The sequence below is a fragment of the Zerene cesonia genome, chromosome 10 (assembly GCF_012273895.1).
Source record: "Zerene cesonia ecotype Mississippi chromosome 10, Zerene_cesonia_1.1, whole genome shotgun sequence".
Classification (NCBI taxonomy): Eukaryota; Metazoa; Arthropoda; class Insecta; order Lepidoptera; family Pieridae; genus Zerene; species Zerene cesonia.
Genome location: NC_052111.1, coordinates 8531266 through 8543390, shown reverse-complemented (window position 1 = coordinate 8543390; position 12125 = coordinate 8531266). Strand labels below are relative to the sequence as shown.

At 34.4% G+C, this 12125-nt stretch overlaps 1 protein-coding gene across 2 annotated transcripts in view; it reads right to left on the bottom strand.

The window, feature by feature from the left end:
- The window catches only part of LOC119829288 (rho GTPase-activating protein conundrum), a 56475-nt gene that overhangs the window by 4358 nt on the left and 39992 nt on the right, over positions 1-12125 (bottom strand). For both annotated transcript variants that reach the window (XM_038351733.1, XM_038351734.1), the window contains 6 exons: positions 11167-11405; positions 2548-2672; positions 2070-2233; positions 1171-1276; positions 931-1036; positions 152-311 (listed from right to left, as the gene is read on the bottom strand). In XM_038351733.1, the coding sequence (XP_038207661.1) occupies positions 152-311; positions 931-1036; positions 1171-1276; positions 2070-2233; positions 2548-2672; positions 11167-11405 (900 nt within the window). The remainder of the gene's footprint in view (positions 1-151; positions 312-930; positions 1037-1170; positions 1277-2069; positions 2234-2547; positions 2673-11166; positions 11406-12125) is intronic.

The following is a 12125-nucleotide window of genomic DNA, read 5'->3' as shown; positions in this document are numbered from 1 at the left end:
CAGATTCGAAATTCAAATGTAATATTTTTTTATAATTAAGTGTAACAGTATTTATGGCCAGACTAAGTACATATTTACGAAAAAAAAAACAATAGAATTTTTTCTTAACACCTCAGTCATAATATATCTGAATTAAAAGAAGAATACAAACCTTCTTTCCTTTTCTTCTTGGGCGCTTTTCGTTTATGGAATGGAAGCGAATATTTATCGAACAGCGCCGTCAGCTCGAGCCACAGCAGCTGCTGAAGCTTCTTCAGCTGCGACTCGTTCAGGCTCTCGATGTCAACGTCACTGTTCGGTTCTGGCCATTCCTGGAGAAAACACTTCTTTACCAACTTTCCTTACTAATTCCGAAGCGTATGGACAAAGATAACCATACATTGAAAGAATATCATGTAGAAAAACGCACTTCAGGCTATAAAATGACTCAGAATTGAGAACACATTGAGAGAAAAGACAGAATTTATCATAATCAATATTAAAAGAGATCTTAGATAGATAAATAAAAAACTAATAGTAATTAATTTGCGCAGATGAAGAAAGTGAAAATCGTGAAAGTGACGTAAGGAAACAATTATTTTAGATGTCGTAATCCCAACGATGTAAGACGAAATGCCAGTCTAGATATTATCAAGACTCAATTAATTAAGTAGACTTCACACTTGAGGGAAGCACCAGAACTAATGAGTTTGAGTTACGACTAATCATTTCGTTTCAAATGTTTGTGTTCACTGACCGAACGAAATATGCAATTAAAAAGGGAAACTAAATCTTTTGTACCCGTTTGATATATAGTGCATATAGATTAGTGCATAAAGCATTAATCAATAACGTAATAATATGTTTTACAATCAATTTAGGTTGAGATATCGAAGAAAATTCTCGAATTATCCGATTCACAAATTAAAATTAATTTAAAATTTTTCTCACCTCATCGTGGTCGAGCATTTGCCGGTCGAGATTGAATTTGTGTTCGAAGCTGAGAGGTTGCTGCGCAGACGCAGCGCTCTTTGTGCGAGCCACTGGGGTGTGTTTGCTGGAAATAAACAAAACTTAAATAAATGTGTCATTTATAGTCAATCGAATTGACTTAAAGAAATGAAATATGGGAGAAAGAGATCCTCACAATTTTAAAACTAATGTAAATTTTAATAATATTAAGGAACTTACATAAAGGGATCGTTGTCCTTAAGTATGGAGCCATTGATCCGTTCCTTTCCTATCCGCGGTCCCTGCACGGTGCCGTATCGTTGATAGCCGAGCAGTTCTATACCCTCTGAAAAGGTAATAAAAAAATCATGTTTGTAACGAGAGTTTGTACAAAATATGGTTTCTGCGAACATAATTTAAACATTTTTTGTTTATAAATTTCCACCAGTATTTTCTCGCTATTTGAATAGCTTAGAGAAGAATGCATAGAAGAGATACGTACAGCAACAGAACATAGATGTGACAAAGACAAGGGTGGCAGTTCTCTAAAGACTTCCAGAATTCTTGTGCCAACTGTAAAATAAATTACAGGATTTCTCATCAATAGGGGTATGCATCTATGATATGAAAAACTAATCGCAATGTATGGATTTATATCCATTCATTGCGATTTGTTTTTCTAGAAAAGCCGAAACTTAAAAGAGTATAATGGTGAGTACCATTTTACATCCGTTATGAAAAATTTACGCACAAGTATCAGTGGCGACATCGGCTCTGGGCAACTCGACAGCTCCATATGATCTGCAGAAGAGGCAGGTACAATGGCACTCTGTATATTATTGATTAGCTGTGAGGGAAGAAACTCACCATTCAACATAACATATACGTCGCTATATCAAGTCAATGCAGCGTGTTGAGCTCAAAAAATAGCAGCAGAGGTAAGATGCGGGCAGAACGGCTCTTGCTTCTTTAGTCAGCCTAATTGCGGCCAATTAGATGACAGAAGAAACTCACCAGTATTCGTCGCAATATCAGCTCAATGAAGCTCGCTGAGCTCAAAGAGTTGCAGCAGAGGTGAGACGCGGGCAGAACGACTCTTGCTTCAGACAGCCCGATTGGCCTTGAGAGAAGAAACTCACCAGTATTAGTCGCGATATCGGCCCAATGCAGCTCGTTGGGCTTGAAGAGGTCGTGTCGCGGCGGCGAGAGCGCGGGCAGAGCGGGCGGCGCGGGCCGCGCGCGCCGCGCCGGCGCCGACGGCGTGCGGGCCACCGGCGCGTGCGTGCCCGCTGGGTAACTGTCGCTGGGGTGACAGTCGATTGGTTAACTTTGTCGGCATATACGTCGAATTTTATGAAATTTGTAAGTAATCAGTAACTTTTCAGTAATCAGATTTATGACTGATCGAATCTTTGGTTTGTGGAAGAGACGACATGTGTTTATATTGGAGAACATCTCGATTTAGAACATAATACGACCTAATTCTACAGGGGTGTTTATGACGGTCAAAATTATTTAACAAGTAATCCGTCAATACAAATATTAAATGAAAGCAAATCAAATCTAGTATTTAAAATTTGGTAACAGGGCAATAAATTATAGATATGGTATACTTACACAAAGTCCGGTGGTGTGGCCGCGTCTGCCCACTCGGTGGGCGGGCTGCCGGAACCACCGCTCGGCAGCGAGTCCAAAGAATCGGGAGTCGCACTACGCGACCTAGGCTCGCTGCCACTTGAATTCTGCAACAAAATAAAAACGTTTTAGTCACAACCGCAATTTACATAGCAAATAGTGGTAGACAATTGTGACAGCCCTAAAATAATTTAGATTAGTTATCTCAATCATTTCTGACAGCCCTAGAATAGTTGTGTGCACTTGATTGTAAGACTGTCAATAATTGTAGAGGCTACGATTTTACTGTAGATGTAAACATCACGAAACGGTGAAATGTTTTAATAAGATCCAAAACAGAGCAGGAATGCGCTTAAGAACTGGTTTTTATATCATATGTTTTGCTCACGTACCTCCCATGAAAACGATACCGGGTTGATAATACAAAAAAAAATATAGACAAATGCTGCGTTCTTATCACGTGAAATAACTTTCCACTTTCCATTCCTCACTTTACCTCATTACAATCCATTTAGTTTCCAAACACTGGCCATTTCAAAGTTAAAGTTTTAAACGACGGTGTCACTAACACACGACTGAATTGTTGGACCTTTTTCGTAGAAAGCGGTTATCATTCGCAAACATGAATTTGATGGAATAAGGAACTTATCAACACAATAATATATAACAAATTTGTCTGTATGTGTAGGATGTTTGTAAGAGCTTTGTTTTATAAGCTCCGTTTTTGCTTTATCCTAGTTATAAGCCTAATTTAAAAATCTCAACACGGCCAAATTACTAATGTAGTATTTAAAATCCCTTTAGATGCAAAATTATAACAATGCGTGTGATGTTACACTGTTTTGTTTTTAAAAATTATATAAGAATTAAATTGTTTTTTTTTTTTCAATTTTTTGTATTCTGTTTAGAAGTTCATTAAATAAAAATTAAAAAATACACGAACAAAACGAGGCAACCGACTTGCGTTGTAATAAAACTAATTGCGATTCGGCGCTGTAAAGATGATAAAATAAAAGTTTATTTAAATAGTTATCACCTCGGTTACACGAATTTAAACATTTACACCGAAAAACCTACATTTTTGGGAAGACGGTTATAATTTGTTTATAAAAACTTTTTTCTGTACTATTGCTGTTGCTAAATGTTTTGAAATAATGCATACAAAAACCACAATTTATATGAGCTGTATTTTAGAATTCTTAAAATAAAAAAGTAGTACACGAAATTGGCGAAATTGCTTATAAAATAATTATACACAACGGTACAGAATCCGACAAATGTATGATGTATGTAACATAATATTATGTATATGTGGGTATGCCACAGACAATATATATCTTTATACGAGCAATTCTTATATATAAATCGATCTAGCTAGGAATCTTTTTTAGAAAATGTCATATTCGTATTTTATCGACTTAAACTTAGCGACTCTTCCTTACATCTATTGGCGAATAATAATACTAATACTATTTTTGGCGAATAATTAAAGTTCCAGCAGATGGCGTTGTTAAGTAACGAAGTCAATAAGTGTTTGCTTTGAGGTTAGACTAATTGTTTATATTGTTTTGTCTTCTTAATGCACGTGTTCACTTAAAAATGCCTAAACGATCTTGTAAAAAACGCTTAAAAACTTCACTTCACGAAGTTAAACCGAGCAAAGCTCGGTCATCCAGGTACTATATATATATAGCTGTACCACAGAATAGCTATACACAGCAACACTCGTAGTCGTCGCGCTGACTGGTGCCACTAACTCAAGCCGTGACCTTGATAATAATATAACACATGTATATATTTGAAACGTCCCAATCGGCTTTAGAAAGTCGTTATATCACCATTTCTTTTAAGGAAAAATTCTATAAGATTTTTAGCAAATTAATGTTGTTCATCTAACAATATTAATTGCCCAAAATGACATTTAATTCATTCCAATTAGCTCGATTATAATATCCTTATCAATGTTATAAATGAAAGTGTGTTTGTTTGTGTCTTTGACGTCACAACGGAGGGATTTTATTGTATGATTTTTGTGTCTGGAGATGGGAAGCTTGAGTGACATTGGCTACTGTAAATTACGGTGAAACATCTCATTCCCACGGGAAATTATTTTGATTAGACGGGCGCAGCCGCGGGAGAAAGCCAGTTCAATTATAAAACGAGTTTGGGAGAGAGTAGCAATTATTGATATTTAGAAAAATATATAAATAAAAAAAAAGAATCCATTTAAATAGTGTCAAGGATTTGATTTCCGTAATGACAATCGTTAAAAAGAAATAAGAAAAAATTCCTATTTGAACAGTGGATAATATTTATTTGTTATCTGTATTTTTACTCAGAAACGACTGCATCAGTAAATATGTATTATTTGATTATGAATCTTATTTCTATTTAGATAACAATTAAGTTTCAACGATAGTTGTTACTAATGATAATTTTTCAACTGACGTTCCCTAAAAGGAGTTTTCAATGTGACTGTATTAATTGTTAGTTTGTAACTCAATTACTGGGTTTTCAACCTATTGTAGTGATACCTACTTGTATTTGATATGAAATTGTTGTAATGTAGTTGTTTTAGAATTTAGTGTGGTACCTATCTACTAGGGACCGACCGTCGTGACATTATTTGCTTGAAAGATAACATATTTTTCATATGTGTAGAGTTTGATGATAGCTAACGAATTAAAGTAGATAAATAAAATATAAGCAGCAAGCTTTTGTTATTTAATTTTTAGTTTTATAGCATTGAAATGCTTTATAAATGAGGAATTTTGAAAGAATAGAAAAAAAATTAACACGAGGCAGGATTCGAAATGCTACTGTTTGACAAAAAACGCGGGTTCGAATCCCGCCTCGTGATCAAATTTTTTCTATTCTTTCAAAATTTCTCAAGCTTAGTTATGTTATTCCATAATTAAATCGATCTGCATATCTGATCAAAGCCTATGTGATCCTTTTTGTTTCATTGAAATGACATTCATACAAACATTCGCGTGAAAAATATTAATATGGGATATAATAACTTGCATAATAGGTGAATGACACTGATTTCCTCGAAGCTACGTACGTTTGAATGCCTCCATGTGTGTTACTGGAAGCCGAGCCACACCGACCCATCAACACTGTTAGAATTATAACAATACGCACTGTTACTGTTAGATGTATGCCCATTTTACAAATCATCTTAGTATTTTAGCCTGCTACGCTACTAGTTCGAGTAATGGCTGCGGCATAAAGGAGCCAAAAAGGCGCGAATCGTTAGCGTGAATTTTCCTTTTTTTTAAATATTATTACTGGCCTGATATAAACGCTAAAATTTGTCTGGACCGCTTGATTTATATAAGGTTGCATATTTTGAGTTTATATATATATGTGTAATTGTTTGATAAAACCAGGGCGCCATACTACCGCCATATTTTATAAAACAGTCTTATTGTAGAATATTTTTTATAGGTAAAAATTGTCTTACGCCGTCTGTGTGTCTAAATTAAAATATATTTTATTATATTTGATTTTTTAAAAGCACGTAACTGATACTCTTTTGTAATGATCACGATACATAATATAAGAGACCAAGGTAAGTCTCCTGACATGAATTAAATCAATTTGAAGGTTTGTATAGTTAATTTTAATAAACACGAGGCTAGTTAAAATTAATGTGTCCCCATCAATTTCATTTATTCCAACAAAGATTAATATTTCCGCTCCATTTACAAAGGAATTAATTTAACACGTATAGTTAAACGTTAATTATAATTAATAGTTTGTCAACTTAAATATAGCTTTAATGCAATTTATACTATCCGCTCGTCCCGGCACCGCCTAAATAAGGGGTAAAAAAAGAAAATATTATAACCTTTATATTATACTATTTTATATTATAGCCTTTGACACTCAAAGATAACGTAACCTTTCTATCGTTTATTGTTTAGATTCAGATCAGTGGATCTAGAGATGTGATAGTTGTTTACTATTGCAGAAACAAATATAAAAATCGATTTTCCGTTTTAAAAACTAATTGGATTTTTTTAACTGTGTCGACTTCTTTAATCTATGGAATGTTGTGTACATTCCATAGATTAAAGAAATACTAATAAGTGATGGATATGTGACGGTTTTATTAACCAAGTTAGAATTAAAACTCTTCGACATAGACTTTCCATAGACGTTAAATATTATAAATATAACTGCATCTTAGTTTTTCTATTTCTAGGGTGTATTTTTTTAATATAACCTAAATAATGATTTCGTAGCGCTCCCCTTCAATAAAAAATTACAAAACGCGTCTGAATATCAGTTATATTTTAAATATTGCACACGAAATTGAATACATTATTCATTATCGCAATTAACTTTGCTCAACACACTTTACAAAAAATCATTTGATTTTTTTATGTTTGCTATGGATAAACTCAAAAACTATTGTGATTGTTTCACTGAAGTATAATTTCATGTTGCTGTAAATTAAACGATTGTAGTCAGTGAAATTGCCTGCTATTTAAAAAATTTGTTATGATTATTTGTAATCGTAAATAAATATATTTATTGTAATATTTTATCGCTGTCAAGATAAAATTGTGAATCCAACGATTAATCTCAGTAGAATTACAAAAAAAAAACAATAAATAAATGTAACAAATTAATGTTACAAAACATATAAAAATAGTATCCTTATTATCAGATTTTTCCGCCAACATTTTCCACGCAGACTAGGTCATACCATCAATTACTTGCAATAATTACCGACATTAATTTCATCATACAATTGTCTAAATTGACTGATCAATACCTATATGCACCAATCTAAACTTAATATCTAATATTATAAAGTGAAAACACATGAATTTGTGCAATTGGTGCACAGTAAAGTATTTTCTGATTTTTGATTTTGAATTTGTACGTATGTTTGCAATATTTTCACACAAAAATACTGGACCGATATCCAAAATTCTTTCACCATTAGAAAGCTGCATCTTCACTAATATAGTACATATGTACCTCGGACGATGCCGGGGCGGACCGCTAGTTGTAATAAGTATCGAGAAAATAAACAAGCTCTACTCCACGTCGATGGTAATCTACAAGAAACAAACGGATATAATGATGATTTATCGTATATTATGAGTTTCTATTATTTATCAATGTCTACTCATTCGTATTTTCTACTTTATATCATATTAATGATTAATGACTAACTAGTATGTGACTGTAAACACAAACAAATACGTTTTTTATTACCCGTGGAAATAATGAAAAAGTACTGTATCGTAATATTTGAGAGTACTATTAGAAATTAAAAACTTTTTGTGATTACGCTCGCTGTAAAGTGTTCGAAACGTCGGGTTAGTAACATAATGAATAAATGGCGTTTAAAATCCGTTAAAAAGTTTTTAATTTCCAAGTGTATAATACTCGCGTAAAATCAAACACAAGAAAATACTATATAGTACTTTTTCATTATCACAAAGGGGCTGCTCAAAAACCAGTGTTTTGTACCCAGGCTCTCGCATTACTATAACTGTGGTCTAACCCTTTTGTCTTCAATTAGCGAGCAGCACTTTATAAGCCTTAATGCTTTTCAAGTTTATATTAGTCGTGTATTAATGTGGCTATCTAAAAAAACAAAATATAAAAACTAATGAAACTAGATTCTAGTTAATGCGTAATTACCAATTTGCAACACGCTATGTAATGAATCACTGAAAACCTAGCAAGTACAAATAATAACAATTTCGTGATCGAATTATTTCTAGAAATCTTTTTAAATCTGAAATTAAACTAGACCGATTGCGTACTGCACCAAAATAATCTATGCGTCTTTGTTAAATATCTACTAGCTGAACCCCGCGGTTTCACCCGCGCAAGTCCATATCCCGTAGGAATATCGGGATAAAAAATGGCCTATATGTTATTCAAGTTGTCTAGATGTCTACGTACCAAAATTCATTGCAATGGGTTCAGTAGTTATTGCGTGAAAGAGTAACAAACACACAAACATCCTTACAAACTTAGTATCAGATGTCAAAATACACAAACATGTTTATAAAACTTTAATATGGCAGAATCCGTCCTTGATCGGATCAGGAATTGCCACTAAGGAGAAAGAAGAGATTTTAATGTCTCGTTATCAACTAAAGCACATCGTATGTATATTATTAAATCTAATTAAACCAATCAATTAACACAACACTTTTTCCTTCCTTGGGTATTCCGAATTTCTTAGTACTATGAGCATATACAAGTACCAGAGCATCAAGATACGACTTGACCAGCGCCAGGCCCCTGCAGTTCACCATCTTCTCGCACACTTTATGCCGCATGGTCTCACAGATCATGTTTGTAAGCGAACACCACACACGCACCAAGTCAAACACACACTGGATATCATATTGTACGCTTTCGAAATTCGCCGGACGCCAGGCAATTTTCAACGTCCGTTTGCACAAATTAATTCATTATTATGAATATTTTTGCTTGGCAATCGAATGTCTGTATATGGCACACGTCCGTCTCAGAGCGATTTTTTTACCGAATTGGCTCGCCCTAAATTCTAATGACGTTTTTCTAATGGGTTAATTATCTCTTTCACTGCGAGCGTTCGAGGCATTTACGACAATTTTCAATGTTTCTTATCGGAGGTAAATTTTTGAGGATGAAATTTCACCAATGAACGGAACAACATTAGTTAAAGTGCACCATGACGTGCAGATATTACTCTAAGGTATTAATATTGAAACGATATTTTAATTATTACAGATATTTTAAATATTAACAACATCAAAATATACACCCGAATTAGAGGTCGCGAACCCCAGTACTATAGCCCTATCGGCCTTAACACTCGCACAATCACTCAGCACACATTAACTTAATGCACCGACAGAACTAAAACCATCGTATGTATGTGGCTTCCGAGAACATTCAAATATATCTCGTCCACAGTAACAAAACCATTACACGTGAAGTAAGTGCCGATTCGCTAAATCGCATCATTTTTTCCAACCATTAACCCAGTACATTTGGCGTAAGATGCCACTTGGAATTACTCGAGTATCAAGCGACAATAATGACAAAACATTAGTGGAGTGTGCCAGTGTGTTTGTGAACACTTGACATTAAAAGGCAACAATATGGGACATTGCGATTTTGAAAAGAACTCTTTGAAGACGATAGCAAATTTGAGACAATGCTATCACCGTATCGTGTATTAAGAAGAGATAAAGAATGTATTGCAATATTTGAAAATGCTTTAGTCATACAAATTTTATCGTAGATTTACTTAAGAAGTCATTTTGATCTATCCATAATGCCCTCTGTGAGATTTCAGTTCTAAGTACCTACTGGTATGTCTGTCTGCTTTATTATTTCCCTTAATTGTAATGTTTTCAAACCTCAATCAAATAATCATCGTCTAACCGATATAGTTTGATTCGTTTTTAATTTTTTGATGACAAAATTGGTCCTTCAATTATTTTGTTATGAAGCAATAAAGAGTAGGATATATTCATACAGCTGTTGTGTTGTAACACATTAGTATATATATAAAATATAGAAATAATTATTTAAACAAAAAACTAAAATCGACTTGAAATTCTCTGAATTAGATCAAATTTAAATGGTACATTGACAAACGAAGAAATAATTTTAAGAAACACATTTGCATTTGTTATCATTACATCTATTTGCTCAACCATTCAACGAATTGAAACAATCCATGCAAACATAAATTACTCATAAATATATGTACATAATTTGAATACAAAATCCACACTAATTAATACACAATGACTATTTGAGTACATACAGCCTTCGTCTGTCACGCTCTGAAAAAAAAAACCAGTCGTCCCTATCTTAAATGCTTCATTTATCTCAACATATCTAGAGAAAGAAATATTCATAAACTCGGGCAGTGAATGGGAGCTTTCGAAAACAGATTCTACTACGAGCGAACACCGGTTAAACCAGTTAACCAACGTTAACGGTGCTCAAGAAACATCATCCAAAACATGACACCCGGGTGACGAATTAAGTCCACCAAGCCAGTCTGCCATGAATAGCCAGCCTAGTATGAAACATTGCAAGATTTTTTTTTTGATAAGATCGTATCAGTTTCATTAATACAATTTATGATGTGTATTTGACGTGACAGCATTCTCGCTTTTGAGATTATAATTGGTTGGGAAAATGTGTGCGGTACTTGTAACTTACGGCCGGGTTAATTCACCGCTTTAACTTTATTACAACCTGTTGTATGTGACTTTTCATTATTCTTTATGTTGTTTATAAATAACTAGCTGCACCCCGCGGTTTCACCCGCGTAAGTCCGTATCCCGTAGGAATGTCGGGATAAAAACTTGCTTATATGTTATTCCAGTTGTCCAGCTGTCTACGTACCAAATTTCATTTCAATCGGTTCAGTAGTTTTTGCGTGTAAGAGCAACAAACACACAAACATCCTTACAAACTTTCGCATTTATAATATTGAAACCGCGGGGCGCAGCTAGTATTCTATATCTATTCTTTAACCATCACTACGAAATACCTAACCGCAGATAACATATATATTATATCAATTAAATCACCAATGAATACTGTACTCACCTCCAAATCGCGGAAAACATCTCTGATATCCGGCTTCTTAGCTCGCGTCGCAGCGCGGCGCCGGCGCACGGTTCGGTTCAGCCGGCGGACGCGCCTGCGCACCGCGGCCGCCTGCTCGCGGGGCAGCGGCCGCACCGCCTCACCCAGCTGCGCCTCCGTCACCTCCAGGCCAGCCTGGAACGGCGCCGCGAGGGAGCCCAGCCCCGCGGCTTGCAGCCACTCGGTTTCCAATTCGCCTTCTGTTGGAGAACATCGGAATTATTTACTAATAGCAGCAATAAATTTAACATTAATTGATTGAGGTTTAATGATTTTATTTACACAAAAGAACAATTCGTTCACTTAATATTAAATATAATTTAAGAAGTAAGACTATAAAAGTGATAACTTTTATTTTAATAAAGTAAAAAATGTTAATATTGGGTACTTTAGACAGCGAAGTAGTTAGTATAGAAACGTTTTTGGAAATCTAAAAAAATCTCATTCTATTTAATTAATATGGTGTACTGAGATTTGTAATAGCAAATAATTATCCACGATCAGTTATCATCATAATACCTACGTTTGTATATTTAGAAATAATAAATAGTGTAAATAGATAATGCGTACGTAAAAAATTAGAAGTCTGACTTAATAATTTAAAAATCTCTGAACAAGCGCTTTAACTACAGATCGCTGTACGCTTAATTGCAACTTGTAACCTATCTTATATCTACCATTGGATGGCTAATTTAGAACTTTAAATACGAAAAGCGTAATTAAGGAAGCGCATATTGTTTGTCACGCAAAAACCTACCATACCCATCGTAAGACCCAGAGGAAACGAATAGCAATCAAAATAATAACATCAATTATTAATACATTTTTTTTCAAAGCAAAAACATCGTCCTTCAAATGAATCTCTGGTACGCTTTTTGTGACCACACATCGATACAGATCACATGAAAATGAACCGTAAC